General features: G+C 34.3%; 1 protein-coding gene across 7 annotated transcripts in view; it reads right to left on the bottom strand.

Annotated features, from left to right (window-relative positions):
• The window catches only part of LOC129750621 (serine/threonine-protein kinase 3), a 37,805-nt gene that overhangs the window by 15,952 nt on the left and 1,697 nt on the right, over positions 1-20,156 (bottom strand). For 2 of the 7 annotated variants that reach the window (XM_055745612.1, XM_055745611.1), the window contains exon 2: positions 13,547-13,875. In XM_055745612.1, coding sequence (XP_055601587.1) covers positions 13,547-13,560 — 14 coding nt within the window. In that variant the 5' untranslated portion in view covers positions 13,561-13,875. Of the gene's footprint in view, positions 1-13,546; positions 13,876-13,931; positions 14,071-15,057; positions 15,298-20,156 lie in introns of those variants that run through there. The other 5 variants (XM_055745615.1, XM_055745610.1, XM_055745613.1 and 2 more) reach the window with 5 other exon arrangements.

The raw sequence follows: 20,156 nt of genomic DNA on the forward strand, positions 1-20,156 counted from the left end.
GTTATTCTCCATTTTGCTAGCCAATATCTAGAGTAGTTGTGTCCAGATAAAATACGGTTCATAGTCCGTATTTCCCAATTGGTGAGTTTTTTATTCTTGTACCATGGAAATTCTTCGAAAGAGTTCTGTATCGCTTGGAAGTATTTTCCTGGTTCTCCTTGCTTTTTACTATAATCCAAGTACCACGCTTGTGTTGAGATTAGTTTTTGCTTACAGAATATGTTGATCGCATCCTTCATGAAGATACCATTTTTGTAAACGTCTGCAGATGTTGTACCGAGCTTTGCCAAAGTATCTGCCGTATCATTTCCGCCTAGTGATATGTGGCTAGGTATCCATTGGATGGTGGTACCCAGCCCGTAAGCGGTGTTAATAATTTGTTGAACTCAGAGGTGCAAAGAGATCCCTACATGTAGCATGCAGCGCACGACTTTTAGCCGATTCTAACAGACCGACGTCAGCCACGAAAGAATCGTCTTGCAAAGTTGCAGACTGATTCTTTCTCCCTTATGTGCAGAACGTCGAACGTGTCTGCAAGTAAAAGCCAACCGCGCGGTAAAATCCTTTGACTGCACGTTCCGAAAATTACAAACGATTCTCCGAAGTTAGGAACAGTTGCAAACTTGCAAGCCCGAAGATAAAATCCCTTGAGCCGAACAGAAAGAATCATTTCCGAAGATAGCTACAGTCTGCAAGTTGCTTGCATGCAGCGCGATGATGCGATGTACGTTTGCAAACTTGCAAGTTACAGGCAGAACCGTAGACCCGTTCTTGTGCGGTTCGATTTGATCCATCCCAACCCAACCTAAAACCGAACCGAATCCATGGCATGGTGTAAGAAAATGATAGGCCGAGGTGCCGTCGACTATCCATTCAGTTGCCGTTCAGCCAGCGAAGCGGCATGCCGTACGACAAGAGCAAGGATATGTTGAAGTTGTTGTTGTTGGTGCCTTCGTGTTCGTTTCGTTTTCTTCTAAGACGGATTCGAAAGGAAGTGGTGCCCAAATTTTATTTGAATTTTCAATTATCATACCAGGGTGATTGATATAAATCATCAAAGCAAATACAAGCAAATTTGTTTTGATTATAACTTTGTCATTTTACAAGTTATTTATAAACACAAAGTTGTTAATTAAAACTGATCCAAACACTGTTGGAAAATCATCTATATTGTTTTATAACAGAGCTGCCTTAAAATTCTTTAAAGTTTCGTTCCGAAAAATTCAATCGATTCTCCAAAGGCAGGATCACTTGATTAGTAGGATCACAGATTAAATTGTGTGAATTTCAATTTGAGAATTCAGTTTCATTTGCTTAGACATGTATAAGAATCACGTCATCTTTACCAAGTTATCTACAGTTTTTACAGAAAGTTTTTACAGATCGGTACAAAACTCAATAGAAATTCAGTGCTTGCTCGTCGTCATTCCAACCTTGAACTCAAAAACTTCACACACTGTTTGATTCGAATCTTCTGTCAAAGTTTTATAACTTGGTTTTAATTAATTTCGCGTCCTGAACTCGAATTTTTGGTCAGATTTTGTCTATCGCATCCAGTATTACTGATAAGGCTTTTAAAAATCAGTGCTATGATAAATCAATAACTGTCTATATATTATTTTTTACTTCTTTGCTGAAGACTGTAAAGCGTTTTAAGTTATACTTTGAAAAATATCTATAATTCATTTTGGTATAAAATTTCATCAGAATTTCGTCTCAACAGAAGGAAGAAAAAATTTCTTTTACTTCAAAGCCAAAATTACTTGCAGTCTTCGTAGAAACTTAAATTTTAAAAATCTTACTCAACGGTTGCTATTTATCTCAGATATTACGAAACTGCTTATAAAAAGCTGGACGTTTCACGGTTAAACATATCACGCTTTCGCCCATCAATCAGTCAATTGCATAATCTTCAAAATAAGAAGTATGGAAACTGAATAAATTATTGATTTATGTTTCAAAGTCAGCAACTTATGTACTTTTTATCAAAATAAATTGACTAAAGGATTAACATGAATGAACATTTTCATACAAATCGGAATTTTTTATTCAAGTTTTTTAAACTGTTTGCATATCTTTCGTAACGAACTTTTGAAATCTGCCACTTTTAAGTTTAACTTCGCGAGAACTACTATGAAGAATTTTTGCAAAAGGCTTTGATAAGTATCTCAAATATCAAAATTTAAATAAAACAAGTCCAAAAAAGTAGATTTTCAAACAACTGCTGAATCACATATTTGAAAAACGCTGAATCACATTAAAAAAACGCTTTGATACGAAATATGAATTAATGGCATGAAATCAAATAACATCGCGTTTAAAGGTTGAAGTGACAGTGAGCACTTAGCTTATTTAATAGAACTATGAACGGTAATGTGTATCAACTCCATTTCATTTTACAACGGTGACCAAAAAAGGCACTCAGCTCGATCATTTTATGTTAACCTGATTTTCTTTGATTTTTCTTTTCAAGCTCCTTGAATTTGTGAATGTTGGCAACCCTGCTCTCAATACTGAATCTTTAATATGTGATTCTATTTTATCAAGTGATCCTATCCATGGAGAATGGATTGAATTTTTCGGGCCGCAGCTGTGTTATAAAACAATAAAGATGATTTTCCAACATTTTTAAGATAAGCTTTTATTAACACTTTTGTATTCATAAATAACTTGTAAGATGACAAAGTTATAATCAAAACAAACTAGTTTTTATTTGCTTTGATGATTTATCTTAAACACCCTAGAATGATCATTGAAAACTCAAATAAAATTTGGGCACCACTTCCTTTCGAATCCGTCTTAGAAGGAAACGAAACGAGCACGAAGGCACCAACAACAACAACAACTCCAACATGTCCTTACTTCTGTAGTACGGCGGCGCGCCGAGTGTTTTGCAGACAGCCATGTACATACGCTACACACGCACGCTTCGATGGCTGAACGGCAACTGAATTGATGGTCGGTGGCTGTGGCTCTTCGGCCTATCACTTTCTTTCTCCATGAACTCGGTTCGGTCGGTCCTAGGTTAGTGGAACGAATCCAACCGCACAAGAACGAGTCCACCGTCCTGTAACTTGTAAGTTGCAACTTGCAAATTTGCAAACGTACATCGCATCATCGCGCTGCATGCAAGCAACTTGCAGACTGTAGCTATCTTCGGAAATGATTCTTTCTGTTCGGCTCAAGGGATTTTATCTTCGGGCTTGCAAGTTTGAAATTTTCGTAACGTGCAGTCATCGCGACTTTTACTTGCAGACACGTTCGACGCTCTGCACGTAAGGGAAATAGAATCAGTCTGCAACTTTGCAAGATGATTTTTTCGGAGCTGACGTCGGGCTGTTAGAATCGGCACTGCATGTTTCATGATGGGATCTCTTTGCACCTCTGGTTGAACTATTTGGTTCCTTGAGCTACATCTGAGAGTGGACTTGATAATCTGACAGGCCGATAGTGAGTCGGTGTAAATCACCCCATTGAAGATGTTGCCTGCATCCAGATGTTCCAGAGCAACAAGTATTGCAAATATTTCTGCTGTGGTTATACATGTTTCGGTTTCAAGTTTAAAGCAGATTCTTTTGTTGTGTTTCGGTGATCTTCTTCCTCTTCTCAACTTCTTCAAATTTAGTTTTCCAAGATTCTGAATCGCTTACCTTATGGGGATTGTTCAGGGCCGTTCCGGTAGTCTCAGGGTCACAGGTGCTTTTCGGTCTTTTTCTAAAGGTTTCTCTGGTTTCCAGGTTGACTTGTGGGCTGGCTGGTCTGCGTCGGGTGGCTTGGCTGGGTTTTGGTTCCGATTGTCTTCTCAAGACGTTAGCGAAACTCACGGCTGGGGTCGGTTCGTCGGAAAAAGTTGTCAGAGCATCGAAACGGTTAGTGGTACCGATGGAGAATTTTTCGCGTGCTTCGGCATAAGTTAGTCCACTTTTAGCCATGGCAGTCTTGATTGCGTTCTGCTTGATACGTTCCGGACAGTCCATATCATCAGTTCCGTGATTTGTTTTGCAATACATGCATTTGATCTGTAGGTTGCATTGGTCGAACTCAGATGCGTTTTCGTGATGAACTCCGCAACGAATACATCTGCGTGAGCTTCGACAGTCAGCTGTTTTATGGTTATATCGTAGGCAGTTAAGACATAATATTGCTTTACGTACGTATGGCTTAACAATCATCGCGCAAGAGTATAATTTGACTGAGGTGGGAAGCTGGTTTGTTCGAAATGTAATACTTACATTTGTTGTTGGGATAGGTGCCTTGTCTACAAAACGGTTGAGACGGTATATTTCCAATATCGGTACATGGGAGAACAGCTCCTGTTGAATTTCTGCAATGGTGACGTCAACTGGGATATCGGATATGACTCCAGTAACCGAAACAAGATGGCGTGGTACATAGCATTTGTACCCGAGCGACGCTGGGTAGTCGCTGCGAATAACGCGATTGGCTGCGATGTGACTGTTGAAATAGACTAATACCTTGGCTTTGCCTACATGTTTGATTTCCGTAATGCAATGTTCCGTTGCGAAAATTCTTTTCAACATGCGTCCCACACCAATTCGGTTGATAGACTTATCTTTGCCTTGTTTCTCCTTATCTATTTCGACGTACACCCTGAAGGGAGCTGGGTCTTCCGCTCTATAGTCGTAGTTTTGAGGTGGTTTTCTGAGTCGTACATCTTGCTGCTGGGTCGTTTTCTTAACAGCGCCTGTGCTAGAACTGCCTGTTTCTGCTGCAATATCTGGCGGATCGGGATTCATCTTCTCTTCGTCCATCTTCCACTCGCCAAAATGGCGGCGGAGCAAACGATTATCGGGAAACTTTACACTTGTTTCAGTGCTGTGAGGACTAAAAACACTGTCTTCAAAGCAAGGGAGTTCTGGTGAATACTTATTTCAGATTTAGTCGTAATCCACTGCTGTATTTTAAAATTTTCTCAAAGAAAAATACGGAGCTGAGGAAAAAGGCGTCTTCTCAATTCAAAGATGGCCGAACTGGTGTGAGAGATTCTCACAATTTTGTTTGTTCATTATCGTCGGTGCAAAAAGGGCATTGCCTCTGCAGGCTAAGTAAGGTTTCCTAGAACTAAATAGCGGCCTAGAGTTAGAAGGTCACCAGGGAAAAGGTTCCATCCGTCCATCCATGTCTTACTCATTATCTAATTACGGGTTGTGGCCGTTATTTTTTGCGGGTATTGGAAACGCAAACGATAAGTTGGCGTTTTAATACCCACCTATGATTGTTTTTGAAAAAAGAACAAGAATTTCCCTTCTTGCTTTTAGGCAGAACATTCAGAAACTTTTTTCATTTAGCAGAAGAATATTTTTAGAAAAATATAATATTTGCCATCGAAGTTCCACAGGGTAATTATTTTGGGCCTATGTATTCCTTAAACATCAAACTTTTAAATAAAATTGCAACCCTGTTGGAATAACGGAGAATTGCTGTGGAGTAAATATGTGAACTAGTTCAAGCGAGTCCTTCGACTTTCTTACGGTGTTGAAAAAAATAAACAACCGTAAAAACTGTTACATTCCATCGGGCGCATTTGCTGACGGTGGGCAGCAGGATGATTTTATCGATTATTTCCAAGTGTCTATTTTTAATCCTCGCGGCTGACTGACTGACAAACTGAATACGAATTTTGCTCGTGGTCGTCGTCGTCGAAGTTTGTTGTTTGTTCCCCGGGGCTGTTTGTGTAGAGCTATTTTTTGCCACCTCAGCTGGGCTTCTATCTCGGTGATTGTCCTGTACCTGTCCGGAACATTTTTGTTTTCCTCGCCCGGACAACAGAACAGTCCCTGAACAGGAAGAAAATCAGACGGTGAACGGTTATGCTAGGCATATTAGGTTTTCCGTATGATATACGGAAACCCACAATAGGTTCCAACATGCCGTGGAATTTTTAAGCCTTTTGCCCTTCTACACACACTTCGTGTTCGGGTGGGGATTATTTATGTTGCAATTATTTTCTAATTTCTTCCATATCTATCTTTCTTTAATGGATTTTTCATTTGAATCATTTTTGCGTTTTTACAGTACGTGTTATTTTCGCAAAAATTTTAATTATTAATATTGTTGATTTTTGTATTTTTGCAATTTCATTGTTCTCGTCAATTTTGTCCTTTCAATCATTTCGACCATTCGAATTATTTTAATTTATGTCCTTTTTCATTTTTGTAATAAATGTTATTTTTTCGGATATACCATTTTTGTGATTCTTCCTATTTTTGTAATTTTTGTCAATATTGTCATTTTGGTTATTTTGGTAATTTTTGTCTTTTTTTTTTCATTTTTGTCATTAATGTTATTTTTGTCATTTTTGGAATTTAAGAAATTATAATAAATTTTGTTATTTTTGTCATTTTTGTCATTCTTGTCATTTTTGTCAGTTTTGTCGATTTTGTCATTTTTGTCATTTTTTGTAATTTTTGTCTTTTTAGTTTTTTTGTCATTTTTGTCTTTTTTTTTCACTTTTGTCATTTTAGTCATTTTTGTCATTTTCGCCATTTTTGTCATTTTTGACATTTTTGTCTATTTTGTCACTTTTGTCATTTTTGTCATTTTTGTCATTTTTGTCATTTTTGTCATTTTTGTCATTTTTGTCATTTTTGTCATTTTTGTCATTTAAGTTATTTTTGTCATTTTTCTTATTTTTGAATTTTTTGTAATTTTTGTCATTTTTGAGCTTTCTGTAATTTTTGGCATTTTTTAGATTTCTGTCATTTTTAAGATTTCTGTCATTTTTGCCATTTTTGTCACTTTTGTCATTTTTGTCACTTTTGTCATTTTTGTCATTTTTGTAATTTTTGTCATTTTACTCATTTTTGTCATTTTTGTCATTTTTGTCATTTTTGTCAATTTGGTCATTTTTGTGATTTTTGTCAGTTTTGTAATTTTTGTCACTTTTGTCACTTATGTCATTTTTGTCATTTTTGTCATTTTTGTCATTTTTGTCATTTTTGTCATTTTTGTTACTTTTTGTCATTATTGTCATTTTTGTCAGTTTTGTCATTTTTGTCACTATCGTCATTTTTGTCATTTTTGTCCTTTTTGTCATTTTGACATTTTTGTCCAATTATTCATTTTTTTCTTTTTGTTTTCGTTTTTGTCATTTTTGTCAATTATGTCATTTTTGTCATTTTTTTTTATTATTGTCATTTAAGTGATTTTTATCATTTTTGTCAATTTGGTCATTTCGGTCATTTTGGGCATTTTTGTTATTTTTGTCATTTCTATAATTTTTGTCATTTTTGTCATTTTTGTCATCTTTGTCAATTTTGTAATTTTTGTGATTTTTGAGATTTCTATCATTTTTGTTTTTTTTTTTTTCATTTTTGTCAGTTTTGTCATATTTGTCATTTTTGTGATTTTTGTCATTTTCGCATTTTTGTAACTTTTGACATTTTTATCATATTTGTAATTTTTGTCATTGAAGTCATTTCTGTCAATTTTGTCTTTTTTGTCATTTTCGTCATTTTTGTTATTTTTGTCATTTTTGCCAATTTTTTTTTTTTTTTGTAGCGGCCCACCACACTCCCCCACACCAAAAGGCTCAATTGAGCCCCCTGGTAATGGACGCTACTGTTCTCAGCATGTCTGGCAGCAAAATGATAATAAGAGTAAACGCGAGCAAATTTTAATCATGCTGAGAACACAAATATTTATAATGTCGTGCGAGGAAATGTATTATTTAACTAAATTGACTACAATATGAAATCTCAATGGAAAATAATTTCCTTTGAAGAGATTCATTATTCGATATTTACTAATATACTATTTATTTATTGCTAATTTTATTATGTTATGTTCAATAATTTTATAAGATAAAATACAAACTACAAGATTTTTAAGAAAAATAATATTAGATATTAACGCTACAAAAGTACAAAAGGTAAACAAAACAAAGACTGGTTGATGATCGACTGTTTTAATGGTTCAATTTTTCTTTCAAAAGCTGTATCACTTTGGTTTTGAACATGGAACGATTGGTTATGTTTTTAATATCCGTTGGTAAGGTGTTGTATTTAGTAGGTCCAATAAATGAAATTCTTTTTTGCCCTAATGATGTTGTGGATCGGCTTCGTTGCAAGAAATCTGACTGGCGAGTGTTATGAGTTCGCAACCCCGTAGTAAAATGGAGGTTTTGAATATTTTCAATTGAGTGTAGATTATCATAGACATATACAACAGTTTGCAAATCACAGAGTTCAGATATTGGAAGAACGTTATGCGTTCTTAAAGAGTAAAGCTGAAGGGTAGGGAATAACAAAGGGAGCTTTAAGATGTTTTTCAAGCATCTATTCTGGAGCGTTTGAAGTTTCTGTAAGTGGGACAAGGAGGCTCTTCCCCATATCATAATAAGGTAGTTTAATTGAGAGTGGATAAACGCAAAATAAAATTTAAAGAGAACATGTTGTGGAACAAAATTTCTCAGTTTCCAAAGAACACCGCAAAGAGGAGTAATTTTTTTTTCCAAGTGTTCAATGTGACGATTCCATGAGAGAGTTTCATCTAAGTAAATTCCCAAGTATTTAAAATAACTAACTCTCTCAATAGTATTTCCATTCATAGCTGGGTCATTAGTACGAAGTAGCTTTTTATGCGAAGAACGAAACAACATGTATTTTGTTTTAGTATAATTTAGTGAAAGTAGGTTTGAATTGAAATATTTTGAAAGCAGTTTTAGGTCGTCTTCAATGTGCTGAATTATAATATCAGGTGAAGTTTCAGAATAAAAAATTGCTGTATCATCGGCAAATAAACGTGCTGTGCCTTTAAGTTGAAGGTTACATAAATCATTGACATATAAAAGGAAAAGTAATGGCCCGATATTACTCCCTTGTGGTACACCGATATCAATATTTCTTAATTCGCTTCTTGTGTTTTCAATAGCCACAAACTGCTTGCGACCTTCTAAGTAGCTACGAAGGATATTATTTGCTGTTCCTCTTATCCCGTATTTATACAGTTTGGACAATAATATGTCATGATTTAGAGTATCGAAGGCTTTTTTGAGATCCAAAAATAGTGCCCCAACAATATTTTTTGACTCTATTTTACATATGATGGAGTCAACTAATTCTGAGATGGCAATTTGAGTGCTCGAACCTGATCTAAATCCATATTGCAGTTTATAAAGTATATTGTTCTGATTTAGAAAGTCTACAATTCTATTAACAAGAAGCTTCTCGAACACTTTACTAAAAACGCTTAAAGTCGAGATAGGGCGATAGTTATTGACGTCAAGCAAATCGCCAGCCTTAAAAACAGGGATGACTTTCGCAATTTTTAGACAGTTCGGGAAAACTCCTGACTCCAAAATTTTATTAAAGTATTGTGTAAGTATGTGCGAGAATGTTTCGTGGTTATTTTTCAAGACATTAACAGGGAAACCATCTGGTCCATGACCCTTTTTATTTTTAAGTGAAAAAATTACAAGTCGAACCTCGTTTACACTAGCGGGCCGTAAGAATATTGTATTTTCTACCTGTTCGATTTGAGTCAAATGATCATTTTCAGTATTTACTGGAATCTTTTCAGCCAGGTTCTTTCCAATTGTGGAAAAGTGTTTGTTAAATTTCTCACAAATCTGTGTACCATTGGTTATAACACCTCTTTCATCTGAAAGGTTAATTGAGGAAGTCGTTTTAGATTTACCTAAGAGCGTATTAATGTTTCTCCAGAGCTTTGAATGTGGTGAATTATTTAATAAGCGCTCGTAATAGAGCCTTTTACATTCTTGTTTTTTTGAACTCAATTTTTTATTTATGTGAATTAGCATCTCTTTTAAATTGATATCATTTGGATGCTTTTTCGATCGTTTTAAATTTTGTAATTTTTGTGATTTTTGAGATTTCTGTCATTTTTGTCATTTTTGTCATATTTGTCATTTTTGTCATTTTCGAAATTTTTCATTTTTTGTAACTTTTGTCATTTTTGTCATATTTGTAATTTTTGTCAATTTTGACAATTTTGTCATTTTTGTCATTTTTGTTCGATTTCGTCATTTGTTTCATTTTTTGTAATTTTTGTCATTTTTTTTATTTTTGTCATTTTTGTCAATTTTGTCATTTTTGTCAATTTTATCAATTTTGACATTTTTGCCATTTTTGTAATTGTCATTTTTGTAATTTTTAGCGTTTTTGTCATTTTTGTCAATTTTGTCATTTTTGTCATTTTTGTCATTTTTGTCATTTTTGTCATTTTTGTCATTTTTGTCATTTTTGTCATTTTTGTCATTTTTGTCATTTTTGTCATTTTTGTCATTTAAGTTATTTTTGTCATTTTTCTTATTTTTGAATTTTTTGTAATTTTTGTCATTTTTGAGCTTTCTGTAATTTTTGTCATTTTTTAGATTTCTGTCATTTTTAAGATTTCTGTCATTTTTGCCATTTTTGTCACTTTTGCCATTTTTGTCACTTTTGTCATTTTTGTCATTTTTGTCATTTTTGTCATTTTTGTCATTTTACTCATTTTTGTCATTTTTGTCATTTTTGTCATTTTTGTCAATTTGGTCATTTTTGTGATTTTTGTCAGTTTTGTAATTTTTGTCACTTTTGTCACTTATGTCATTTTTGTCATTTTTGTAATTTTTGTCATTTTTGTTACTTTTTGTCATTTTTGTCAGTTTTGTCATTTTTGTCACTTTCGTCATTTTTGTCATTTTTGTCATTTTTGTCCTTTTTGTCATTTTGACATTTTTGTCCAATTATTCATTTTTTTCTTTTTGTTTTCGTTTTTGTCATTTTTGTCAATTATGTCATTTTTGTCATTTTTTTTTATTATTGTCATTTAAGTGATTTTTATCATTTTTGTCAATTTGGTCATTTCGGTCATTTTGGCCATTTTTGTTATTTTTGTCATTTCTATAATTTTTGTCATTTTTGTCATTTTTGTCATCTTTGTCAATTTTGTAATTTTTGTGATTTTTGAGATTTCTATCATTTTTGTTTTTTTTTTTTCATTTTTGTCAGTTTTGTCATATTTGTCATTTTTGTGATTTTTGTCATTTTCGCATTTTTGTAACTTTTGACATTTTTATCATATTTGTAATTTTTGTCATTGAAGTCATTTCTGTCAATTTTGTCTTTTTTGTCATTTTCGTCATTTTTGTTATTTTTGTCATTTTTGCCAATTTTGTAATTTTTGTGATTTTTGAGATTTCTGTCATTTTTGTCATTTTTTTCATTTTTGTCATATTTGTCATTTTTGTCATTTTTGTCATTTTCGAAATTTTTTCATTTTTTGTAACTTTTGTCATTTTTGTCATATTTGTAATTTTTGTCAATTTTGACAATTTTGTCATTTTTGTCATTTTTGTTCGATTTCGTCATTTGTTTCATTTTTTGTAATTTTTTTTATTTTTGTCATTTTTGTCAATTTTGACATTTTTGTCAATTTTATCAATTTTGACATTTTTGCCATTTTTGTAATTGTCATTTTGTAATTTTTAGCGTTTTTGTCATTTTTGTCAATTTTGTCATTTTTGTCATTTTTGTCATTTTGTCATTATTTTTGTCATTTTTGTCATTTTTGTCATTTTTGTCATTTTTGTCATTTTTGTCATTTTTGTCCCTTTTGTCACTTTTGCCATTGCCATTTTTGTCATTTTCGTTAATTTTTGTCATTTTTGTCATTTTTGTCATTATTGTCATTATTGTCATTATTGTCATTATTGTCATTATTGTCATTTTTGTCATTTTTGTCATTTTTGTCATTTTTGTCATTTTTGTCATTTTTGTCATTTTTGTCATTTTTGTCATTTTTGTCATTTTTGTCATTTTTGTCATTTTTGTCATTTTTGTCATTTTTGTCATTTTTGTCATTTTTGTCATTTTTGTCATTTTTGTCATTTTTGTCATTTTTGTCATTTTTGTCATTTTTGTCATTTTTGTCATTTTTGTCATTTTTGTCATTTTTGTCATTTTTGTCATTTTTGTCATTTTTGTCATTTTTGTCATTTTTGTCATTTTTGTCATTTTTGTCATTTTTGTCATTTTTGTCATTTTTGTCATTTTTGTCATTTTTGTCATTTTTGTCATTTTTGTCATTTTAGTAATTTTAGTAATTTTTGTCATTCTTGTCATTTTTGTCATTTTTGTCATTTTTGTCATTTTTGTCATTTTTGTCATTTTTGTCATTTTTGTCGTTTTTGTCATTTTTGTTATTTTTGTGATTTTTGTGATTGTTGTCAGTTTTGTCACTTTTGTCATTATTGTCCATTTTTTCATTTTTGTCACTTTTGCCAATTTTGTCATTCCTGCCATTTTTGTCATTTTTATCATTTCTGTGATTTTTGTTATTCTGGTCATTTTTGTCAATTTTGTCGTTTTTGTCATTTTGGTTTTTTTCACTTTTAGAATTTTGTTTTTCATCTTTATCACTTTTATTACTTTAGTCATTTTGGTCATTTTTGTCATCTTACTTATTTTTGTCATTTTTGTTACTTTTGTCATTTTTGTCAAATTTGTCATATTTGTCATTTTGGACCATTTTGTCATTTTAGTCATTTTGATAATTTAGGCCATTTTTGTCATTTTTGTAATTCATGTCATTATAGTCATTTTTGTCAGTTGTGTCATTTTTGTCATTTTTTGTAATTTTTTGTCATTTTTGTCATTTTTTGCCATTTGTGTCATTTTGGTCATTTTTGTCATTTTTGTCACTTTTGTCATTTTTGTCATTTTTGTCATTTTTGTCATTTTTGTAATTTTTTTCAAATTTGTCATATTTGTCATTTTGGACAATTTTGTCATTTTTTTCATTTTTATCATTTTTGTCAATTTTTTCATTTTTGTCATTTTGTCTTTCTTGTTATTTATGTCATTTTTATGATTTTTTTGATTTTGGTAATTTTTGTCATTTTTTTTTCATTTTTTGACATTTTTGTAATTTTTGTTATTTTTGTCGTTTTTTGTGATTTTTGTTATTTTTGTCATTTATGCCATTTTTGATATTTTTTGTCATTTTTTGCCGTTTTTTTTTTATTTTTGTCTTTTTTGTCATTCTTATCATTTTAGTAATTTTTGTCATTTCTGTCATTTTCGTCATTTTTGTCATTTTTGTTTTTTTTTGTAATTTCTGCCGTTTTTGCCATTTTCGTCTTTTTGACATCTTTGTCATTTTGCCATTTTCGTCTTTTTGTCATCTTTGTCATTTTTGTCATTTTGTCATTTTTGTAACTTTTGTTTTTTTTCATTTTTGTCATTTTTGTCATTTCTGTCATTTTTTCATTTTTGTCATTTTTCTCTTTTTTTCATCTAAAAATAAAAAATAATTGTAAATTTACACGGGATCATTTCTAATATCGTCAAATTTTTGCAAATCCTATGAAGTTTTAAACTATTCTTCTCAAAATCTTTTGGAAAAGGTTTTAAATCGAATTATTATGCATAGTAGAGTTCTTTAAGATGTTTAATTCTACATATTGAAAGAACTTAATTGGAACTGCATCATTAACCCAATAATTACTTATCATGTAATATTAGAGAATGGGTAACTGTACTTTAAATTTGTGTTATTCTATATACATGAACATGTTACTCACTTTTTGGAAGACATTTTTCGTTGCTGGTCGCTGCTGTATCGGTCACTTCCTGTTTCAGTTCGCACTGCTGATAACCGATCGCTCTCTGCCTTTTTTTGGGGGCAACAGAACTACTACTGACTTTTGCAGAAATTTTATTCAACTTTTAAACACTTTTTTTGTGGTTGGCACTTTTAGGCTTTCATAAATCCTTATTTTCCATTAGATTGGTTCAGCACACTTTTATAACTTTTAAAGGTAGATCTGCTCTATCAAATGGAACTATTCCAGCAACAGCAGCCGCACATCTCCCCGCTCTGGTCGTGGTGCTGCTCACCGCCACCCCCTGCCTGTCGAACGATATCAATTTTAACATAAAATAACCATATGAATCTACTATACACACGTTTGTTCATCTCTTGTGTTGTAGTACTTGTCATCACAGCAGTAACATCCCCAACACACTTCTGTCGTCTAGCTAGCAGCAGTAGAGGCTACATACAACTTCAGACTGCCGTCGTAATATAAATAAATATGCACTCACTACTCGCGTTCATTACCACCATCTGCATCGTGAAACGTATGTAGGGGTACATACAATACTATACTCTAAAATATATGCATGGAGCAATGACGTAAAAATATGCAAGAATGATTTTTTTTCTCCCTTTTGCTTTGCTACTTCTTCACACGGGCAGTTTTTGTTCTTCGGAATATTCCTTGGCAAGCTGCCGGCCGATGTCTGCTGCTGGCTAGCTACTTTCAAGAACGATACAACACACAAATGGACGAAACGAAAAAAAAAATCTGAAAACCGATTAAAGGTTCAGTTGTCCTTTGAGGAATTTCCACATCTTTTGGCTAACAACACACTCTGCAGCTAATGCTGGTGGAATTCATGCCTAGAGCTAGCTGCATCTGCTGCTGCTGCTGGTGTTTTTGTGAGCTTCTTCCGCCAGAGCTTCAAGGCCAATTTGAATAAATTATGATCAACAAACATCCGCCAACACATTGAAATAAGGAACGGTCTCTCTCGTTCTGTGTGCTCTTCAAAGGTGTTTAACTATAGCACTAGTAATCTGGCTGGTAGTCTGGTCAAGGCCATAAGATAAATGTTTCGGTACCTATCCTGAAGGTTATCATTTATCCATCACGGTTTAATCTTCTCTCTTCGATGGCATTATCTACATGCAATTGAACTTGGAATCATTTTTAAATGACAACTCAATGCAGCACTTTCTGATATGCAGCAGCCACTGTCCAAATTTGGCAGACGAATGTCTCATTGGGGATTCAACCAGTTTACTGCACTTCTTTCCCTGATTTTTTTTTTCTTGAGGAGCAGGTAGCTAGATGTGGTTGCACCCCCACAAAGCGGTTCCAGGGAAAGGGCAGGTAGAGCCCGGTGGCACTAATTAGGAGTTGCTGGGTGAGCGAGACCTTTTAGGGAAATCAGTCTGTCTTATTTTTGGTCTTCACTCGTTTGTCATCATCTCTTGTATGAGTATGGGATAAGAAACTCAAAAACCTACAAGGGAAACAAAAAATTTAAGTCCAATGTATGAACAGTGATTACACGCACGATGATATTGAATTGTAAACCCGTAGCTCTGGGGTGGGTTGACGTTGAAGTACTACTCTGAACTTGAACGAAACGAGACCGCCGACTATCGAATGGCTGCTCGTACTTCCAAACTTCCCCACTGAACTGACTGACTGGTCTGTGTGTTGTTGAGTTAGCAACCCGGTCCAGTCGAGTACTCGCTTACTCGGTGGTATCACTTGGATTGTGGACTAGCCTGGCCTGAATGAACGTTCAGTTCGTTCTCAGAGAAGCAAGAAGGATTTCGCTCTCCATGTTCTACTTATATTTTGGTCTCCATTTCTCCCCCAACCTAACCATATGCAATGCAATGTGTGCTTTTTCTTCTATCGCGTTGTTTTGTTGTTGGAACTTTGTGCTTTAATTTTTGCACTGGCAAGAACTAGGTACCGAGTACCGTCATCATAAAGTCTCAGAAAGGAGAGCATCGACACCGGTACATGAATATGTATGGCTGGCTGGGGTGATCCGTTTTGTTGCTGTTTTGATACCGGCGCTCGTCGCCGTACCGGGAGAAAAAAGGTGGGGCTACTGATTGTGGTACTTTAGAAAAGAATGAGGGGTGAACCTTTTCTTCCTCTGGATTCCGAATTTAGTTATTTTGGGGAAAATTTTGAGTTATCACCAGTTAAACATAGATTTCCAATTACTACCTAATCAGAAACTGTTACTGAAACTGGTCCTTCGAGCCGGATAAAATTTTTCTCATTATATAAAGTGTCAATTGGTTCCATTTTTTTACAACTGAAAGAGGTAATTGACTCTGGAGGTTTCTCCAAGCAGCAGTTCCAGTCCACTAAACAGTTTTCTCACAAGTAAAGGTCTCAATGCTAACAAAGCTTCTGCTATTTTAAACTAATAGCAGAAATCTTAAACGTATGTAAAAGTTTTCTCAAAAATAATAGTTTTAAACTTTTTAAACCTTCAGAAGTCTCAATCCACTGTAACTGTTTTTCTAACTAGAAGATTAATTCCGCTAGAACGGTTTTTCTACAAGCAGAAGTCACAATCAGCTTCTGCGTCATTTCGTGTAGCAGAAATCTCAATCTACTGATACATTTCCACTTAAGAAGACATCTCAAATTGATACTCAAGTTTTCTCACCACCAGAAGTGTCAATTGCTTCCATTTTTTTTACAATCAAGAGAAGTTCCAATTATTTCCAGTCAATTATTTTAAGCAGAAGTCTAAATCCCATATGACAAACCCCTCCCAAGTTCAAATCTAATTTCACTTTTGTTATTTTCAGCTCACATAAAGGGTGATACGGTCAAAATTTGGTCAATATCAACTTCACAATCCCGAAACCGGTCGACAAAAAAGGTAAATTTAATTCCTTTTTCCGTTAGTAAAAACGTTAAGTGTCGTGTCCTGTAATACGTCGTGTGTTATTTGTGTAGCATAAGTTTTTACGTTTAGCAAAATCAGTAAAATGAGTCAATATCAACTTGGCGAATTTCTTTCAATTTTGCATTTAAAAAACCTGAACACCCCTCATTTTGAAGGTGTGTTTGTGTGTAGAATGTTGCTCCTATTTTGATTTTGGAATTCACTCTGCAGTTGTCCGTCCAAGAAAGAAGAGCAGCGTATGAAAATTTTGCTCGCGCATCGCGAAAATCCGAGCTACCCACACGCAAAGCTGGCAAAATCGCTAAAAGTTGCCAAATCAACCGTTACAAATGTAATTAAAGTGTTTGGGGAAGGTTTGTCGACAGCCAGGAAGTCTGGATCGGGGGGAAATCGAAAACCGGAAGCCGCTGAGACGACAAAGAGAGTTGCCGGTAGTTTCAAGCGAAACCCTAACCTTTCTCTCCGAGATGCCGCAAATAAGCTGGGTGTATCGTCTACAACCGTGCATCGAGCCAAAAAACGAGCCGGACTATCGACTTACAAGAAGGTAGTGACTCCAAATCGCGATGAGGCTTTACACGACGATGCTGACGAAGTTTGACTGCGTGGTAATGGACGACGAAACCTACGTCAAAGCCGACTACAAGCAGCTTCCGGGACAGGAGATTTATACGGCAAAAGGAAGGGGAAAGGTAGCAGATATTTTCAAGCACATGAAACTGTCAAAGTTCGCGAAGAAATATCTGGTTTGGCAAGCCATCTGTACCTGTGGCTTGAAAAGCAACATTTTCATAGCTTCCGGGACTGTCAACCTAGAAATTTACGTGAAAGAGTGTTTGAATAAACGTCTGCTGCCTTTCCTGAAGATACACGGTTGTTCCGTACTGTTTTGGCCGGATTTGGCATCTTGCCATTCCGGTAAAAAGGCCACCAACAACGTGCAGGTGATTCCCAAGGATAAGAACCCTCTCCACACGCCAGAGCTCCGCCCAATTGAGAAATACTGGGCTATTGTCAAGTGGAACCTAAAGAAGACCAAAAAACTGCTAAGGACGAGCAGCAGTTCAAGGCAAACTGGCTTTCTGCGGCGAAGAAGGTGGACAAGGTGGCTGTACAAAATCTGATGGCAGGGGTTAAACGTAAGGCCCGGCAATTCGGATTTGGAAAAGCGGAAGCCTAACTGAATATTTTTCCTGAATTCTATATGGGAGAGTGGGGAATCATGGGCCACTTTTTTTCGTTGTTCCATAACTTCTTTATTATAAAAGATAAAATGAAAATAAAAATTGGTATGGTTTTCTACATTTTCAAGGTGTCATAAGGTTTTTTTTTAATTTTTAATAAGTTATTTTTCCCAAATTCTGACTGTTTGAAAAAAGCTATATTTTTTTGAATTTTGAAAAATGGTGGGGAATCGTGGGCCACCAAATCCAAATTAACCAAATAACATACAAAGTTTATGAGTTGACCCAAAACCGTGATTTCCTAATTCATTTCGTTATTTAAAAGCAATTTCAGATGATCAAATAAAAAAGAGAGCTGTGTATGATCGCATAGATTCCAAAACCTGGCTCGCGAACGTTTTGGCAAAATTTCTTGTATAGGATGGACAAAATACTTTTCATAACTCTTCATCTGGCATAAGAAAACTTTGCAAATAGGTAAATCGTATTTTGAGTTCTGAATGTGTATAAAAACATAAAAATATAGGTGATTCAAGATGTGTGGCCCACGATTTCCCACAAGCTATGATTTGCAAATTGGTTGCGTTTGTGTGACTTATTGATGTTCCATCGAAAATTCCTTTTCCACGTGAAAGATCATGACAAAACTAAGATCATGAGCGTATGAGCATATTTTTGTTATGCACTTTAGGTTCCCCATCGATGAAATTAGCGAGTGTTTTTTTTAATTATGTAAGTAAATTTTTCAAACTTTTTTTAGCTTGATAAATAAAAGAAGCATATGATGCGTATTTCAGTCAACAACATATAGGAATATATGCTCACGCAAAGCGACGACGATGACAGTTGGTTTGAGATTTTTATCTCAACACACATCTGAGATATTAAAAGTGGCCCACGTTTCCCCATGGCTCACGATACCCCACTCTCCCCTACTAATTAAACTTGAAAAAGAAATTTAATTTGATTTTTTAAATAAACGATTCCATCGACTTACACGCGTTTTCCCTTGACCAAATTTTGACCGTATCACCATTTAAGCATTTTAACTAACATAAATGTCCATTCACTGTGATTATTTCTCATAAGCATATGAATCTCAATCTGTTTTAAATGGCTTTCAAACAGAAGAAGTCTTAATCCATTTTACTTTTTTTTTACAAGCAGTAGGCTCAAACAAGGTGGGTATATATTCAGGAGGTGTTCCCGAATAACGAATTGCCGAATCAGCCATTTTGGCTATGTAGGCTATGCAACTATACGGAACTCATGAAGTTTGTTTACCAACAAACCCCAGAAAAGCTGAGCAAAAAATAAACAAACTCATTGAGAGCCCCGCTCACTCCTCGCCTACTTACTATGAAAGTCGGAGAACCTAGTGTATCTAAGAACCTTGGGCTCAAATTGCTTCCGTCATCATCAACTGGCTGAAGTTTCAATCCACTTTCATTACTCATCTAAGCAAAATTTAATCTTTCAATCCACAAGAAGAAATCTCTATCCGTTTTCTTCATTGTTGCCTAACATACACTGCCGGCCAAAAGTTTGGGATCACCACTTAAAAAACATGAAAATGTTTTATGCTGTATCTCAGCCATCTTATGACATATTGCAATTCTTTAGATCTCATTCGAAAGATCGTGGGCAAAACCTTATTTGTATATTTTTGAGAAAAAGTATATGTTAAGTTTATATAACCCAAACTTAGCTTAAAGTTAGGACATTTTCCAAAAACTGCACTTTAAATTCAAACCCGATCATCTCAGGGTGGGGGGACCAAATTTCAAAATTCGAGTGCATTCGAATCCTTTTTTCATACTTATCAAAACACATTTGTTTAATTTTGTGCAAAAAATTAGTAATTTGGTGTAACGGCCAAAAGTTTGGGATCAGTCTTCTAAAACATGCATTTCTATCTATTTCACGCGTAGTCCTGTTATCAAACAACGTATTGTCTATCTGGTAAGCTGATTAGGAAGCTAATGAGTTGAACTTGCTTTATGGATATTTAGTTGAAATATTTTTGAAGATTAACTTCAGCTACCTTTAGCTAAAGCTTGATCATTTTCTGATAATTTTCACCAAATAGTCCGACCGTTAAAAAACTGCAAATTTGTTTTGACCATAACTTAGTTGTCTTCCAAGGTATTGCAGATTGGTTTGGCTTGTTTCAAAGCTTATAATCTGCACTTACTTATGAAATACTAATTGAATGTTCTGGTGGTAACCATCTGTGGTATATTTTTTAGCTAAGCCTTCCAAATAAAGTGCAATTTATAAGGTTGCAAATAAACCAATCCGATCTGAAATAACTTAAGTATAAGTGTACTTCATATATGAAAAAAAAAATCGAATGCAACACGAATTTTGAAATTTGATCCACCCCACCCTGAGATGACCATCTTTGAATTTTTAATTGCAGTTCTTAGAAAATTTCCCAATTTTAAGCTAAGTTTAGGTAACCTAACACATACTTTTTGTCAAATACATACAA

This window comes from Uranotaenia lowii, chromosome 3 (genome assembly GCF_029784155.1).
Source record: "Uranotaenia lowii strain MFRU-FL chromosome 3, ASM2978415v1, whole genome shotgun sequence".
Classification (NCBI taxonomy): Eukaryota; Metazoa; Arthropoda; class Insecta; order Diptera; family Culicidae; genus Uranotaenia; species Uranotaenia lowii.